This window comes from Dendrobates tinctorius, unplaced genomic scaffold (genome assembly GCF_039654945.1).
Source record: "Dendrobates tinctorius isolate UK_male_01 unplaced genomic scaffold, ASM3965494v1 ptg000075l, whole genome shotgun sequence".
Classification (NCBI taxonomy): Eukaryota; Metazoa; Chordata; class Amphibia; order Anura; family Dendrobatidae; genus Dendrobates; species Dendrobates tinctorius.
The window spans coordinates 26,897,735-26,916,906 of NW_027361743.1; the positions used below are offsets into that span (position 1 = coordinate 26,897,735).

Consider the following 19,172-nt stretch of genomic DNA (forward strand, 5'->3'; position numbering starts at 1 on the left):
AAATTCTAGCTCAACACACCTAGTTAATATACTATTGTGAAATTGCAGTTATATAAAACTATTGGGAGATAATAAACCCCATCCCAGTGTAGGATGTAACAGTGGGGTCACCATGAATTGTACAGCATTTACTGACCATGGAAACATACCCTTAGGGCCCCATCACACATAGCGACTCACCAGCGATCCCAACAACAATATCAACTTGTCAGGATCGCTGGTGTGTCGCTACATGATCGCTGGTGAGTTGTCAAACAGGCAGCTTCACCAGCGATCGGCACCAGCGACGCCGAGCGCGCGTCGCCGCTGTGTACTTTAGTTACCAGCGCGCTGATGCAGGGAGCTGGTAACTAAGGTACACATCGGGTTTCTAAGGGGCGTGCGTCACTTAGAAACCCGATGTGTACCTTGGTTACCAGCTCCCTGAACCAGCGCGCTGGTAACTAAGGTACACATCGGGTTTCTAAGCACCGCCTTAGTTACCAGTGCGCTGATCGCGAGTCTCCCACGTGTCACACGCAGCGATGCATGCTGGCCAGCGGGAGACCAGCGATCAAAAAAATGTCCTGGCTATTCCAGGATGATCAGCGATACCCGGCAGGGGGGCCGGTCGCTGGTCAGTGTCACCAGTGTCTCGCTAGCGAGATTGCTATGTGTGATGGGGGCTTTAGAGGTGTTTTGGGTGGTACTTCTCCCCCATACCAATGTTAGTATGCCTTATCTTGTGTTACATATAGCCTCTGCCGCACTCCTTGTTCCCCCCTGTTGCAGTCTGTATGTAAATTGCTTGCCGTAAAGCGGCACTGTTGGGTCCCTGGGCTCTTTATTCCATAGCTGTAATGGCCCCCCTGTGAATAAGCCGTCAGCGGGACGTAATCTGGACTATTCCTAATCTACTGTGACGTTCCTCCTGGTAGGTATATGGTTCTCATGACTTGCCACCTTGCTCTTGATAAGCGTTGCACTATACACTGATCCCCTTATAGCAGTATTTTGGACTTTTCTATTTCACATTACAATGACTTTCCCTCAGATGCTCAAAGAACAGTACCTTGGTTACCGAAAAGCGTTCTTGGGTGATCCCACAGATGTGTTTGAAGCCAGGAGAGCAGAAGCGAAGAAATGGCAGAGCGCTCCCCGCGTTACCACTGGACCGACGCCTTTCAGCAACATACCAAACGCGGCCGCCGTCGCAATGGCTGCCACCCTGACCCAGCAGCAGCAGCCTGCTACAGGTCTGAATGCATTCAAGTTGTAGATACTTTGTGTCTGAGATCAGTAAACTTCTCTCTGGTCCGGCTCTTACCGCTGGCAAATATCTGACGTTTTCTTGTACTCCGCAGAGCTTCTAGATTAGGCAGGGTTTAGTCTCGGCAATAATTAGTCATTTACCGTGTGACCTGATTTTTACCTGTATGTAATCGGCAATCCCTATCGCTTGTTTTCATCATTTTTTGGGTCTCAAGCTGAATTTTGATATACTTGAAGAGACTATTCTATGCCTGTACACTAAAAACTTTGTGACCTGAATGTACCGTGGCCTTGTGGACGTAATGGAGAACTAGTCTCACCTGTAACTTCATCTCAGAATGTATTTTATATTTAAAGCATGGATGTAACACCCATTTTACCATTTTAATGAGACTGCAGCTTTAAGCTGAAGCTACGTGGCTTATATTTTTTTATTTAAAGGGGTTGTCAAAGTTTGTGACCGTGTGATTACAGTCAGCCGGATCATGACAGTGTGTGGTGCGCACGCAGTCACCATTCCTTGGTATTACTGGTGTGAGCGGCGGCGGGTATGTGATTTGTGTAATCGTGGTCACATTCTATTGAGAGATGCCAAATGCATCTAGTGGGCACGTGTGCAAATCGTATACACACGGTCACGTGTCCGCCCTCTCGTTCTGGCAATACCAGGGTATATAGGAACCTGGCATGACTTCAGACTTTTGTCCCAAGCTTAGGCAACCCCTTTAATTTCTCACCATTGTAACTTTGGGCCTGAAAGTGAATCGAAGTTTGGTTGTAAATAGTTTTCAAAATATGTGCCCATCGTTTTCTTAAAGGGGTTGTCCAGGACTATTATTGATGGCACCCGGCAACCTCACCAGTCGGCTGTTTGCGGGAAGTAAACGGTGTATGTATCCAGCACGCCACCGCGCCATACACTGTCGTAGCAGTTTACGGGCTCTGCCATGGATTTCACATGTGCATATCCGCGGCGTCCCGGCACTGTACCCGGTTTACTTCTGGCCACCGCGGGACTTGCAAACAGACGATCGTTGGGGGATGTCTGACGCTCAAAATGTAGTATTGATGATCTGTCCTAAAAAATAGGGCACCACCAGTTTTGTACTGGGACACAAAGGCCTCGCCAGTAACAGTGATTCTGGGGTCCCACTGTTTTTATTTATTTTGTATTTATTTTACTTTATATAGCAGCATAATATTACACAGCGCTGTTCCATCATCCCTATCCCCATTGGGGCTCCCAATATAAATTCCCCATCAGCATGTCTGGAGTGTGGGAGGAAACCGGAGAACCTGGCGAGAACATAGACTCCCTGTAGACGTTGTCCATGGTGAGATTTGAAAGCAACGCTGCTAACCACCCTGATGCTACATTCAAACATAACCCGACTCTAGTACACAAATGTACTGATGCTTCTAGATAGTAAACTGCATAGTTTCTTTAATGAATGATTAGATGCAGCTTTTGTATGTAAAAAAGAAAAATGGATCAAGTGTATTAACCCTGCTCAAGCCTTCTCAGGGGCCCACCGGGAGATTCTCCGGTGCCAGTCCGAGCCTGGTCACTGCTGTTTTAAGTCCTGGACAATCCTTTAAATGTAGCTTTTTATCATAGTCAAGAGATTTGTTTCTCTGATCCATAGCTTAGGCCCCTCTACATTGTAAGTAGTGGGCATGAAGGGGCTTATTGTACACACTGACCTCTATAGTAAGGCCGCACTCCAAAGCTCCCTCTAGTGGCAGATTTTAGAAGCCAGAAAGTTATACTTTTAGAGTTAGGGACTTTGTAGCTCTACACACGAAAAAAAAAAAAAAAAGCTTTATTAGAAAATTAATACAAAACTTTGAACTTACATTGATATTAAAAGATGGAGATACATTTTTAAAGACGTTATCACCATAATATGTACATTTATTTATTTACAAAACTGTATTTTAGATCTTTTTTTCAATTTGCGGCTATTAAAAAATATTGTATGGTTATGTTTTTTTGTTATCATAAGAAAGATGCATATAGATATAGTAATACTGCTTGTCATGGTTAAGACTATGTACACACATTAAGTATTTTCAGCAGAAATCTCTACGCAAAAAAAAATGGGTTTCTTGGCAGGAAAAACACGTAAAATATGCACTTTTTTACGCAAAAACGCTGAAAGAATTGGCATGCTGCAGATATGAAACTGCTTCAAATCTTCAAGGAAATAAGCAGCGTGTTCATGAGATTTCAGAAATCTTCACTTTTCTGGTACGGTAGAACAGGCCTTTTTTCCAAGGCAAAAACGCAACGTGTGAACAAGCCCTAACTGGGTGCCTGGCAGGCGCAGTCTAATTCTCTGTCCAGCCGGCTCTCTGCTGCGTCAGTCTGCATCTATTGGCAGCAATCTTATGATGTATTGGTAACCATGCATTATTTTTAATAGAAGTAATTTGAAAAAAATGTTAAATACAACTTTCTTCATGACTGATTCTCTTGCTCCGGCAGACTGTCTGAGAGTGGAGTATACCGTAATCCCCCTTTGTTCAACATGTCCACTCATAGATCTTAAAATTGAGCACTTGATGAACATGGGAGAGTGTAGACATTCTTTGCAAAAGAGGGAAAAAAATCTACTTTGCCTTAACACAAGACTTGAAGACTTAAAGTGCTAAAATTCTGTGCTGCATGACTGGACAATCCCAAGGAACGAGGCGACCAGCTGCCTTACAATGGGGCACAGTCGTAATACCAAACACAGACTGCAGCAGTACTGTCTTTGGAGACAGACCTGTTTGTTTTCTATTCTGTAATACCCGTTGAACTTTTCCACTTGCTGTTGTTGTCTTAAAGGGGTTATCCAGTCTGAGATGTGTGCCATGCATACAGTGACTACAGACCTTTAGTCTTAGACTGGACAACCCCTTTTAATTGCCAGGCTTCATTCTTCTCAAAGTGCCAAAAACCGCCAACATCCTTTGCAGCAAATTACTACGGTACTCTGTCTTCTGTACACAGATCCTCTTCATTATCACTGGTACTAGTCAGCAGAGAAAAACTGTTCTATTCATTATGACATTGTAGTGACCGTCTAATGATCCGTGTGAATGTAAATAAGCAATCAATTTTTATGGCTGATGTTTATTTTTAATATATTTGTAGTCACCAGGTGACATTTCTGTATTAAGGCGAGCTTACCTGTTGTCATGGTGTGCAGTGTTGCTAGTTGCTACCGGTTTGTTTGTGTGTTTTTTTTTTTTTTTTTTTAATATATTTTATATATTATATAATCTTTTAATGCGGCCTACATATTTGCTTGACTGCCATCGTTTGGTTGTAATGTGTTTTATAGTTTGTTTACACCGTTTTGGATTCCTTTTCCATGCTGATTAGACCCAATATTCAACAGTTTGTTGTTTATCATGGCTTCTTTTTGTGAATTGCCAATTGGCATCCAATTGTTTGTCATTTTAATATTCTTAAGTTATATATTATTAGAGTTGTATTTGACGCACTACAAGAAATGACTTTTTTTTTTTATTTTTTTCCTGCTTAGTCTACCTCCAACAAGAACACAGTGCTCTTAAATCTTAATGCACAGTACTTTTTTTTTTTTTTTTTTTTTTTGAGCCTTTTCCTTTCAAAGGTTAACCATTTGTACCTTAGACCACCTCACTTCCCCTATACAGTGGTGCTGCAGCCTGTGTTTACAAGTCATGATAAACTGGCCATTGATGTACTTCTACCCACTGTTTGAATCCCTACCGATGCTGCTGTAATCACAGGACTTTATCATTTTCCACTTCAGATGTACAACTTGTAGTTGTTTTAGTTGCAGACGTCTGCTTAGCTAGATCTCTTTTGATGATCTATCACTCTGTCACTCGCCTGTCTGCTATTACAGCTGATGTCGGCAGGGAGAGAGTAAAGGGCTTTAGTAATTCAAGTCTCCTTCTCAGCCCCATACATTGAAATGAACAAAGTGAGCACTTATTTATGATTTCTAGGGTTGATTTTTTTTTTTTTTTTTACTTACGGAGGTACATGACCATAGAGGTTATTAACTGGAGGTATTCATTTATTTTTCACCTAGTCTATTGTCTGTGGGGTGGTCGAAGTTTCCTAGTAGATGCCATTCTTGCCATTTGCCAAGTACTTTAGTTATCATGCTGAGTAGAAAGGCAATAAAAGTTGTATATATTTTGCGGTGCATTACAAATGCAGATTAGTTATTGTGCCATTTATTTTAGTGCTACCTAAATTGGCATCATTAGTCTTTTGTTAAAGTATTCTTTATATATTTAATGTAAACGTGTGTGACTGTGTATAGTAAGTTATACATAGATGTTTCCAGACAAAATCAACTATACGGTCAGTAAATGTTTGCCTGTTTTACCTTTTGATCCATTGTATCTTGATCCTATCATGTTTGTGCGACATGTCGATCTATTGGTGGAGAAAATCATTTTTACTTCAACTTTTTCATTTTTTTTCTATATACAACCTTCTGCGGCTGTTTAGTTTGGGTCATACTGGAAGCCAGTGCGTGCATCACTGTGTTCGCCCCAACTGTGATTCACAATAGTCTGAATTCAGCCTCAGAGGCCAAACTTTTAGAGATCCCCCATCCCCCCCCCCCCCCCCCCCCCCAAGTCAAAATGCCTCCATAATTAACACATTGTTTCTTTATCCACATGGAATCAAAGCTAGTACAATGTGCACTATGCAGCGTATTTGCAGCACCTTTTCACATGAATTTCGGCACGGAATCTGCTCAAAAATCCCCATCAAACAAGTCAGTGTGAACAGACTCTTAATCCAGGGAAAGCTGCAGGGAATCCCACATGACAAAACTGCACCAAATCTTAAGGACATACAGTGGGGGGAAAAAGTATTTGATACACTGCTGATTTTTGCAAGTTTTCATACCTACAAAGAATGGAGAAGTCTGTAATTTTTATCATGGGTACCCTTCAACTGTGAGAGACAGAATCTAACAATAAAAACCAGAAAAGATTGTTTGACTTTTATATAATTTGCAATTTATTGCATGAAATATGTATGTGATCCATCCTCCTTTCAATACGGTGCAGTCGTCCTGTCCCCTTTGCAGAAAAGCACACCCAAAGAATGATGTTTCCCCCACCATGCTTCATGGTTAGGATATTGTTCATGGGTTGTACTCTTCATCCTTCTTCCTCCAAACAAGTCAAGTGGAGTTGAGACCAAAAAGTTTTATTTTGGCCTCATCTGAACACATCACCTTGTCCCATGACACTTCTGAATCATCCAGATGGTCATTGGCGAACTTAAAACGGGCCTGGACATGTGTTGTCGTGAGCAGGGGGACTTTACGTGCCCTGTAGGATTTTAATCCATGACGGTGTAGTGTGTTACAAACTATAATGCTTGAGACTGTGGTCCCAGCTTTCTTCAGGTCATTGACCAGGTCCTCCTGTGTAGTTCTGGGCTGATTCCTGACCTTTCTCAGAATCATCCTTACCCCACGAGGTGAGATTTTGCATGGAGCCCCAGTCTGAGTGAATTTGACAGTCCTCTTGTGTTTCTTCCATTTTCTAATAATTGCGCCAACAGTTATTGCCTTCTCACCAAGCTCATTGCCCATCCCAGGCTTATGCTGGCCTACAATCCCTGCTGTCTTTAGACAGCTCTTTGGTCTTGGCCATGGTGGAAAGGTTGAAGTTAATTGAGTGTGTGGACAGGTGTCTTTTATACAGATAACAAGTTCAAACAGGTGCAATTAATGCAGGTAATGAGTGCAGCGTAGGAGGGCTTCTTAGGGCTCATACTCGCATGCAAGAAACTCTGACGAGTCTCGTAAGTCAATACCCGGCACTGCCGCCAGCACTCGGATCAGAGTGTATTGCTGCATGTATTTCTATGCAGCTGAGTGCTCCTATCTGAATGCTGGCGGCAGTGCTGGGTATTGACTTGCGAGACTCGTCCGAGTTTCTTGCATGTGAGTATGAGCCCTTAAAGAAAAACGAACAGGTCTGACAGAATTCTTGCTGGTTGGTTGGTGATCAAATGCTTATTTTATGCAGTAAAATGCAGCTTGATTATTTGAAAATCATACAATGTGACTGTTTTTTATTGGAAAAAAAAATAAATTACAGACCTCTCCATTCTTAGTAAGTTGGAAAACTTGCAAAATTGGCAGTGTTTGAAATACTAATTTTCCCCACTGTAGGTGCCTTTTATTTAGGAATTCTCCCCTAGTCTTCCCAAGGCAGCACTTTGCTGGTCCCATCATGGGTCTCTGTACACTCAAAGTCCAGAGATGTCATCACCTGTGACAGCTACACAGGTCTTGTGCCAACATTGTTGTCTGAGCACATTGTTGTCTGAGCAGTCGAGAAGCCCCTATACAGATTAGATGGCTGAAATTGGCGTATTTGAAAGACTTTATGCTCCTTTACTGTTGGGGTAGAACTCGATGTGAACATAGCAGTGGCTCCTCACGTCTGAAAGTAATGATGGAGTCTGAGTCACTGTGTGCTCTGTCGGACGTCATTTTTAGACTGTATACGCCTATTGGAGGCAGGCACTAAGACGTAGCCGGCTACGTGTGCTACTTATTGCTGCCCAACCACAGGTGGTATAAAATCCAAACAGGCTGGCCCATTATGTTTGACTAGAAAGCTGTCGTGTTTGACAGGGACTCTGTCAGCACACAATGACTGTTCAAACCAAGCACAGGAGCTCAGTGCTTCATTCATATAAATGACTAGCTGAAGAGGCTGGCGCTGCCCGGGCATAGTAACTAACTGTGGTTAGTTATGCCAAATTATAATGATTATCCTCCATCCCATAGTCCCGTGCCCATATACCCATCATACATATCCGCCATCCCATAGTCCTGTGCCATGGTGACTATGATGTCATAATAAATTGCAACCATTCTGACATCGTCGCCATGGCAACCTATTATGACATTGTCACTATGGCAACCATTATGACATCATCTTCGCCATGGCAACCTATTGAGACCTCAGTCAGCATTGTCACCATGGCAACCTATTATGATATCATCATCATCATCGTATGTGTGTATAGATAGAGATATAGATATATATATATATTGACCTTGCCATGAGCACCTGTGCTTGGTTTTAAGTCATTCTGTGCTGACAGTCCCTTTAAAAAAGAGCCAGGGAGGAAGAATATTAATAATATACAGATAGCGGCTGTGATTAATATTAATATACAGATGGCGGCTGCAATTAATAATAATATACAGATAGCGGCTGTCATTAATATTAATAATATACAGATGGTGGCTGGGATTAATATTAATATACAGATGGCGGCTGCGATTAATATTAATATACAGATGGCGGCTGGGATTAATATTAATATACAGATGGCGGCTGGGATTAATATTAATATACAGATGTCGGCTGTGATTAATAATATACAGATGGCGGCTGTGATTAATAATATACAGATGGCGGCTGTGATTAATATTAATAATATACAGATGGCGGCTGTGATTAATAATATACAGATGGTGGCTGTGATTAATATTAATATACAGATGGCGGCTGTGATTAATATTAATATACAGATGGCGGATGTGATTAATAATATACAGATGGCGGCTGCTATTAATATTAATATACAGATGGCGGCTGCTATTAATATTAATATACAGATGGCGGCTGCTATTAATATTAATATACAGATGGCGGCTGCGATTAATAATATACAGATGGCGGCTGCGATTAATAATATACAGATGGCGGCTGTGATGAATATACAGATGGCGGCTGTGATGAATATACAGATGGCGGCTGTGATGAATATACAGATGGCGGCTGTGATGAATATACAGATGGCGGCTGCGATTAATAATATACAGATGGCGGCTGTGATGAATATACAGATGGCGGCTGTGATGAATATACAGATGGCGGCTGTGATTAATAATATACAGATGGCGGCTGTGATTAATAATATACAGATGGCGGCTGTGATGAATATACAGATGGCGGCTGTGATGAATATACAGATGGCGGCTGTGATGAATATACAGATGGCGGCTGTGATGAATATACAGATGGCGGCTGTGATTAATAATATACAGATGGCGGCTGCGATTAATAATATACAGATGGCGGCTGTGATGAATATACAGATGGCGGCTGTGATGAATATACAGATGGCGGCTGTGATGAATATACAGATGGCGGCTGTGATGAATATACAGATGGCGGCTGTGATGAATATACAGATGGCGGCTGTGATTAATAATATACAGATGGTGGCTGTGATTAATAATATACAGATGGCAGCTGGGATTAATATTAATATACAGATGGCGGCTGTGATTAATAATATACAGATGGCGGTTGCGAGTAATATTAATAATATACAGATGGCGGCTGCACTTACCCAACATATGTGACGTATAATAGATGTATGGCCGCTGGTTTCCTGTAGGGCTATAGTCGGACGCTGTAGTTCTACATTTTACTATTTTGTCTATATTAGATCAGAAGTCCTCAGACATTATTCCCTCTGCCGGTTCTCCAGTGGAAATGAGTTATAATCTGTCCACAGGATAATTGTTAATTTTCGAATATTACTAATCTCTGGGGTCCGACCTCTGGGACCTTCCATACTGGAGCACCAGTTTGAATTCCCGTCCGATGCACTATTCCTTCATTTTTGGGTATGCCAGAAAAATCCGAGCGCCGTTTTTTTTGGAAGTCCCATAGTGAATGAAGAGAGCGGCACACGAGCATACGCACTGCCACTCCTTTCTAATGGGTTAGCGCCCTCGCCTGTCGATTGGCGTGCGTACATGCTGATCAGCAGGTTATCACCTATACTTTGGCCAGGTGACTTTTTTCACCAGACCGACCCATTAATTTCTACACTGTGTTCCAAATTATTATGCAAAAAATATTTCCTCCTATCTTTTCTAAATTACCTATATGAATTGCAGTCATTGTTATTTTCCAGTCATCTACTATTCTAGTATAATTGCAATGTTTTTGAACAAACTGCCTATGAAAACAGTATATTTTTAAAAATAAGAAACACTCAAAATGTATGTTCCAAATTATTATGCACAGCAGAGTTTTCAACCTTTTTATTTTTATTTTGAACAAAAAAATGGTCAATTGTGAAATTATAAGCATTATCAGCTTATTACAAAATGAAATCAAACAGTTTAAGTCAAAACTTTATTCTAGGTGATGTTACATTTGCACATAGGACCCCTTGTTCGAAAGAAGCTTCTGAACTCTCTCGTCCATTGAATTTGTCAGTTTTTGGATGGTTTGTGCTTCTATTGTTTTGCATGTGGACAGAATCCCCTTCCAGAGCTGTTGCTTAGATGTGAACTGCCTCCTGCCCTCATAGACACTCCTTTTGATGCTGCTCCAGAGGTTCTCAATGGGGTTGAGGTCAGGGGAAGATGGTGGCCACACCATAAGTTTGTCCTCTTTTATGCCCATAGCAGGCAGAGATACAGATGTGTTATTTGCAGCATGAGACGGTGCATTATCATGCATGAAAATGATCTTGCTGTGGAAAGCACAGTTCTTCCTCTTGAACCATGGCAGGAAGTGCTGTTTTAGAAACTCCACATAGATTATGGAGTTCATCTTTACCCCTTCAGGGATCCTAAAGGCGCCGACAATCTCTCTCCCCATGATTCCAGCCCAAAACATTACTCCACCTCCTCCTTGTTGGCGCCTTAGCCGTGTTTTCATGGGGTGTCCATCAACCAGCCATCCTCCACTCCATCCATCTGGACCATCGAGCGTGGCACGGCACTCATCGGTGAACAAAACAGTTTGGAAGTCAGTCTTCATGTATCGTTTGGCCCACTGGAGCCGTTTCTGCTTGTGTGCAGTGGATAGAGGTGGTCGACAGGATGGCTTATGCACAGCTGCAAACCTCTGAAGGACCCTGCATCTTGTTGTTCGGGGGACGTTGGAGGCACCAGCAGCTTCAAAAACTTGTCTGCTGCTATGACAAGGCATTTTTGCAGCTGCTCTTTTAACCTGACGCAATTGCCTGTTGGAAAGAGTCCTCAATTTTTCCTTATCAGCACACACACGTGTGTGCTGGGAATCAGCTACATACCTCTTGATTGTGCGATGATCACGATGAAGTGTCTTGGCAATGTTGATTGTAGTCATGCCTTGATCCAAATTCTCAGCAGCCGACACATCCTTTTTCTTTCCCATTTTGGCAAAAAATGTAGGCTGCTTAATAATGTGGAACAGCCTTCTTAAGTAGTCTTGCCTTTAATTGGACACACCTGCCAAACTAATTTGCACAGGTATCTGCAATTGCTTTCAGTGATATAAAGAGCCCTGACACACATCACCATCAATGAGTGTAAGTGACAAAAAAATTCTAACCTTATCACTCCTAAACTCTTTTTGCATAATAATTTGGAACACAGTTTAGTCTATGAGGGCTGTTCCCCTTGTTAGTCTTCCCCTGTCCGTGCCTACAATAAGCCACGAACGGGTAACCAACGTCCGTTGGTTTCAATGTGATCGACGGCTCTGCCGCATTTCTTAAAACTGTTTTTCAGGGAATTTGATTAACGGGAAATGTAAGTGTTGCATATAGCAACCAATTAGTAATCTCATAATTTTTTTTTCTTGGGGGGATGAACAAAAGACGTGACCTACCTTATTGACTTGGTGCCAACATATAAACATATAGATTTCCATCCTTCTCATCAGTCTTTGTTCACGCTGGGGCATCGATAGAAATGAGCCAATGTCATAGGAGGAAGCCAGTAAATGTATCCTCACTCTTTTGAGTAGAGACCAGAGCAGTCACGCACGCAGAAGCTTTTTTCGTTGGAGTTTTTTTTTATATCGATGCCGATTGTGCTTTGTATTCACATCAGACGTCGTTCACGCGTTAGGGTTTTTTTTTTCCCCCAAAATGATCGATTTGATCACTTATTAGGCTCAGCTGATTTCTTTTCCGCATGGCATGAACGAGAAGATCGAGCCGGCTCATTTTTCTTGCAATTTTTTACCATGGCGGGGCAGCTGGCAGAATTCTTGCTTTCACCTTGGGTGTGAATTACGATGTAAACCACAAATGGCTCAGAATCTGCACATTTTAAAGGTCCGGGGAGTTTTTTTTTTTTTTTGCTTAGATTTAGTGATGAGCGAGCGTGCTCAGATATTGTGTTATCCGCCATGCTTGGGTGCTAACTGAGTGTTTTCGGCGTGCTCGAATAATATGTTCGAGTCCCCGCAGCTGCATGTTTCGTGGCTGTTAGACAATTGTAACACACGAAATGATTGGCTACCAGACAAATCCCTACATGTTTTGCAGCTGTCTAATAGCCATGAGACATGCAGCTGCGGGGATTCGAACATATTGCTCGAGCACGCCGAAGACACTCGGTTAGCCCCCGAGCATGGCGGATAACACAATATCCGAGCACGCTCGCTCATCACTACTTAGATCGGTTTTAAAGAATAGAAGAAGCAATACTCCTCTCCCATTCCCCCCGAAACTCCTGTGCCAACACTGCCTGGTCCTCCTCCAGTCTGTACTCCATACTCGTCATATGGACATGACCCCAAACAGTCAGTGAATTTTTGTAGTCCTCATACGTCATCACTGTATTAAGCAGAGACCGGCATGGGTTGGCAAGAGATCCATCAGTTGACTATTGCTGCTTTTATAGCTGAGCAATTCTGTAAGACGTTTTTACTCCACAGACGACCCCCTTTAAGTAAATTATTTTTTTAAAAGGTTGTTTTACAGTTTGTGCCAAATTTAACTGTGAATTATCGTTCAAACCGCTTTTAATTTAGTGCGATTTCCAGCGCTGGTGTTTCGGCCCGCACCGATGATTCTTAGTACCACTGTACATTAATGGGTTCTCCAGGATTGGGAAATACTTGACTACTTTCTTTCAGAAACAGCGCCACTCCTGACCATGGGTTGTGCTTGGGATTGCAGCACAGGTCCTTTCAATTGAATGGTGCTGACTTGCAATACCAGACATAGCCCACCCCGGAGTATTAGCAGGCATGTATTTCTAATCCTGGAGAACCCATTTACTTTAGACAAATTTGGAAAACCTGCCCGCTCTTATAACGCTCTTGTCCGTTTTAGTATAAATTTGTACATTGGGGAAGATAACTACTCTTGAGTGTCTTTTCTTGGGGTTCTCAGTTGTGCTATTCTTCTGTTTTCCCTTGGCGTCTATCATGTCGACTTTCTAGAAGTTGTGACTAATTAGTCCTGACAATGTCACTGTGTAGGGGACATGCCCTATTGACAAGAGGGGAAAGGTGATGCCCCATTGTTTTAAGTACACATTTCCAGGAGAAACAGCAAAAGCAAATTACTAAATAAAGATGCTCCAGAATTATATTTTCCCTGGAAATGAAAGTTTATTCTAAAATGGATGGACAACGCAGAAATGCTCCTTAAAGGGAATCTGTCCCCAGATTTTTGCTGAACCCAGCATAATATAGGAAAACAGACACGGATTCCAAAGCTGTATCACTGTAGCAGAGCTCAGAAAGCTAACCCTACCCACAGCACAGCTTTTGTGTACACTGTCTTTTGACAGTGAGCTGCTTATCAGAGCAGGGGGCGTGGACAGACCAGGGTTCAAGCGAGCATCAGTCCCTGCAGTGATAATCTCCTGGGGATAAAGTATTGATTGTATTGAAACTATAGCACACAGCCTAATAAGTGAAACATCACTGAAATCTGTGTCTTGGTCCCTACCTCATGCTGCCCTCAGATTACATGGCAAAAGCCTGCTGTGAGATTCACATCTTCGGCAACAATTTCTATAGGTTCAGTATGGAAGAAAACCTTTCGTAAGAGAAAATGTTCACTAGATTCCCTTTATATCCTGCTCTTTGTTCCCATTTTTGTCATTTGAAACCTTCTCTATTTTAATTTTTTAGTTTTTCTTTTTTAAATTTTGTCCATCTGTCCACCATTGATTGGTGTTGCAGCATGCTCACGTGCTGGATGCTGTAACCCTATATTCAGAGCATCCTGCATTCCCCCAGCATATACTACCAATGTGTGTGTGTGATACTGAATTGTCATGATGTTACCTTATTTCTTTGAAATTGAAAAATAAATGAAATAAACAATAATCCATGGTTGTGTTCTTTATATCAGCGATATCCTATCAGTAAGTCCTGGCCGCATCTATCTGTCCTATATGGTTATATCTACCTAAGTTGGTTCTTGCCTCTCTTGCCTTTTAAGTTTTGTTTAATTTTTCAAGTAAGGAAAGTTTTTTTTTTTTTTTTTTTTTTCTTTTTTTTTTTTGTGTGTCTTTTTCTTTTTTTTTTTCTTTTATTTACTCTTTTTATACTAGGGCCTCGGCCTTCTCTGGGAGTGGGTTTTGGAGCACCATTCGGCTCAGCTATGAGTTCTGCTCTGCAGCCGGCTGGCTTGGGCTCTTCAAATCTTGGAGGTACTTTTTTTTTTTTTTTTTTTTTTTCTGTTTACTCAATATTCTCTTATGTTATATGATAAGATTGAATTGTACTTTTATTCAGGTGGATGGGATTGTGCTGTTATACCAGGCACAGCTGCTACTTAAGGTGCGGAGCTGGGTCTGGTAGACAGTGAAGGGGCTGTGGCCGCTTTATACAGCGGATCGGTGTAGTCGGACCCCACTGTTCTAATATTGATGGCTTACTCTGGCGCTTTCCTTTGCTAATTTACTATGTTTTTTTCATGCAGCGAAGAAAAAATTAAAGGGTTTGTGTCCTGTTGATAGGCTGGGTCTTGGTTGGGACTGAGCTTCCATGCCAGACCCATGGACAAGAATGTCTGTTATTAGGAAGGCGTTCCTCTCTTTTTCTGAACTCAGACATCTCTTTAATAATTATCATTATGTCAGTGCTAGAAAGGCTGAAGGGAATTTTGTTCACTCGTTGTAACAGATTGCGGACCATTATTCTGGCTTGTGACTAAATACTAATCATCTTGCAAAAAAAAAAAAAAACGCAATTTGCAGCTTGCTACAGCTAAAATCTCTAATCTCTGTAATCCTCCTGCACAGCTTATATATAAACATTTATATCCTCGTACCCGGGCTCGCGCCTCGGCCCCCTCGTACCCGGGCTCGCGCCTCGGCCCCCTCGTACCCGGGCTCGCGCCTCGGCCCCCTCGTACCCGGGCTCGCGCCTCGGCCCCCTCGTACCCGGGCTCGCGCCTCGGCCCCCTCGTACCCGGGCTCGCGCCTCGGCCCCCTCGTACCCGGGCTCGCGCCTCGGCCCCCTCGTACCCGGGCTCGCGCCTCGGCCCCCTCGTACCCGGGCTCGCGCCTCGGCCCCCTCGTACCCGGGCTCGCGCCTCGGCCCCCTCGTACCCGGGCTCGCGCCTCGGCCCCCTCCTACACGGGCTCGCGCCTCGGCCCCCTCGTACCTACCTTTGCAGCGCTCTAAGAATTTGACCAGATTTCGATCTCTGCAGTCATATAAAACATGTGGTTTTGCCATAAACCCATCATTCTCGCTATGGTGTAGGACAGTGGAGCAGCTGTCTGCCATCACATGGCAGTAAAATGAGCGCACCTCTGTGTGTATCCATGGCATGTGCGAGGCCACAGCTTGATGTACATATGACTGCTCTGACCAAGGGATGCACAAGGTTACGTTACATGATATTAGGTGCAATTTATCCAACATACGGCACAACACATCAGAGCTAAAGGGAAATCGTACGTGGCGTCTGTCAGTAATCCACAGGTCCCCATGTTCATGTTCCCTTATACATACAAGTCTTAACATAAATCAGTAGCATATATATATATATTTTTTAATATATCTTAGTCTTTTCCTGAAAGTTCAAGTTTTGGCGTTCACAGTTCAGTATGGCATAACCTTTATGCCGATCAGTATGATTGTGGCATCCAAATTATAATTTTGGGTGTTTTACTTAAACAAAGTATGTGTACCCCCATTTTTATTTATTTTTTTTGCTGCAGTGAACAAGGCCTTATACTGATGGGCATAATATAATTGTCTTTTTTGTGTGTTTTTTTTTTTAATGGCTTTTTTGTTTTTAATATGCTAGATCAAGTTTTCTTCCGGTTTTCGGCCTTGTCTGTTTTTAGTAAAGTGCGGTATATGTTTTGTATAAATAATGAAAATATATATTTACATTATTTGTTTTAATAAGGAAAAAAACATAAAAAGCTTATATAGAGCTACCGTATTTCTACTCCTAATATTCCACATCATACCATCGGTCAGAGCCACCGGACTACTACCCCTAATATCGCACATCATCACATCAGAGCCACCAGACTACTACCCCTAATATCGCACATCATCACATCAGAGCCACCAGACTACTACCCCTAATATCGCACATCATCCCATCAGAGCCACCAGACTACTACCCCTAATATCGCACATCATCCCATCAGAGCCACCAGACTACTACCCCTAATATCCCGCATCATCCCATCAGAGCCACCAGACTACTACCCCTAATATCGCACATCATCACATCAGAGCCACCAGACTACTACCCCTAATATCGCACATCATCCCATCAGAGCCACCAGACTACTACCCCTAATATCCCGCATCATCCCATCAGAGCCACCAGACTACTACCCCTAATATCCCACATCATCCCATCAGAGCCACCAGACTACTACCCCTAATATCCCGCATCATCCCGTCAGAGCCACCAGACTACTACCCCTAATATCGCACATCATCCCGTCAGAGCCACCAGACTACTACCCCTAATATCGCACATCATCCCGTCAGCCAGAGCCACCAGACTACTACCACTAATATCGCACATCATCCCGTCAGCCTGGGGTCAGAACCAGAGCTCTGAGTGGAACGGTCCTATCTTCCATACCGGAGATCCCTTTAAGAGAGACCTGCGGTCAGAACCTGAGTGCAGAGTGGATTTGTCCTCACTTCCATACCGGGGATCCCTTTAATAGAATCCTGGGGTCAGAATCAGAGCGCTGAGGGATTTGCCCTAACTTCCATACCAATGATCCTTTTAAGAGACCCTGGGGTCAGAACCACAGAGCTGAGTGGAACGGTCCTAACTTCCATACAGGGGATCCCTTTAAGAGAGGCCTGGGGTCAAAACCAAAGCGCTGGATGGATTTGCCCTGACATCCATTCCAATGATCCCTTTAATAGAAGCCTGGGGTCAGAATCTGAGCGCTGAGGGTTTGCCCTAACTTTCATACTGGAGATCTCTTTAAGAGGGAAGATGTGCCTATGGGATGGAGGATGTGTGATGGGTATATGGGCAGGGAGGAGGGAATCATTTCTGTCATGTGCTCTCTGCTCCTTTCTGGGGGCAGACAATGGCTGAGAGCTTATGTTTCCGGGATGCTAGATTTCTCACACCCGGTCACTGTCTGCTGAGATGTTGTGGAGTGGGAAAACTGTTGCTCATAGCAACCAATCACAGCTCAGCTTCTTTTAAACAGCTCTGGTGAAATGAAAGATGCTTCGTGATTGGATGGTGATACATACATGCATGCATACATACATACATACATACATACATACATTCAATTTCATATATATAGATATATTTTACATTCACACACGCACACACACTAAAACATAGTCCGCACTCGGGCGACACATGGATGGCATCCAAGTGCAATTTGATTCTTTCACGAATCTGTCTTGATTAGGTATTTTTGTTCTGCAGATCAAATGTGGGTTTTTTTTCCCACAAAAAAATTAAAGGGCATATAGAACATGTACCCAGTATAATCTATGGGCACATTAACATCTGTGGAAAAACATGTAAGGTATGTCTGAATGAGTACTAACACTGTCAAGCATCATATTAGGCCCTGCCTCATGAGGGGACCCTGGGGTGGAAGAGGGAGACTCCTTCTGTTAAGACCTTATTTCATGGCATCTAAACAATTAAGGATGGGATTGGAGTTAACTCCTATCTCCTGCCACCCTGAGCAGCAGTTTTGTGTGGGTAATCTATTACCCAGAGCAGACAATCCACATTGAGGTGTACGAACATTGCTAATAATTTGCTCTATGTATAAGTGTGCGCACACCAGCGTCTGTACCCAGTTCCCCTTACCAGCCTTGTGGTGCATGCATTGGCACAACTCTTCATTTTTGCTTACTGCTACCTATTCTTCTGCTTCCTCCTTACTGTTACATCTGGCATTGAGCTTTAATTTCAGATATTTACGTAGCTTAGCCTGTAGATGGATACATTGGTTTGGTCTCAATTTTCTGCTTATTTTGGTAGTCGGTCTAAAGTGTCAAGAAAGTAATGTGAACTGGGTTTCCCTTCTATATTTGTTCTGTTAAAAACCTGGATTTCCTGTATAATCTTATAGATTTGACATGTACATTAAATCGTTGCTCAATGCCAGTTCAGAGACCTGGTAAATAAGGGAAGTTGGTAAAGGGGTTGACAAGTCATCACCTATCCGTGCGATAGATGATTATTGATCAGTGGGGATCCGACAGCTGTAACTCGCACCAGTCGGCAGAGTGGGTCACTTTTTTCCCCTTTAGCGCTGCCAAGTGCTGTAATTGGCTTTTTTTCCAGGTGATTGAATGGAGTAGCATTTCAACTACTACATTTTGCAACTGGGGATACAAGTGTCCTGTTGTGGATAAAAATTCTCCCTTCTGCCAATTCGTGTGTGTCTCATCTGTCAGACCACCACCAATTAGGAAGTTATTACCTACCCACAGGATCGGGCCTGCGGGGGCAAGACCTCACACAAGGATTCTATTTGGTATTCCTTAAAGGGACTGTCTCATTACAGATATTTTTGGCATCTCTCCAGGTTGTGGGTCCCGCATGTGATATTCTTACCTAATCTCCAGAACAGAAATGGAGGGGGAAGGAGGCCTTCACCCATGAAACGTTTATCATGTGAGCTGCGATAAGACAATCCCTTTAA

At 42.8% G+C, this 19,172-nt stretch overlaps 1 protein-coding gene across 4 annotated transcripts in view; it reads left to right on the forward strand.

Annotated features, from left to right (window-relative positions):
• Positions 1-19,172, forward strand: part of NUP58 (nucleoporin 58) — a 148,221-nt gene that overhangs the window by 59,145 nt on the left and 69,904 nt on the right. For 3 of the 4 annotated variants that reach the window (XM_073583117.1, XM_073583118.1, XM_073583119.1), the window contains exon 12: positions 1,034-1,235. In XM_073583117.1, the coding sequence (XP_073439218.1) occupies positions 1,034-1,235 (202 nt within the window). Of the gene's footprint in view, positions 1-1,033; positions 1,236-14,600; positions 14,700-19,172 lie in introns of all 4 variants that reach the window. The other variant, XM_073583116.1, reaches the window with a different exon arrangement.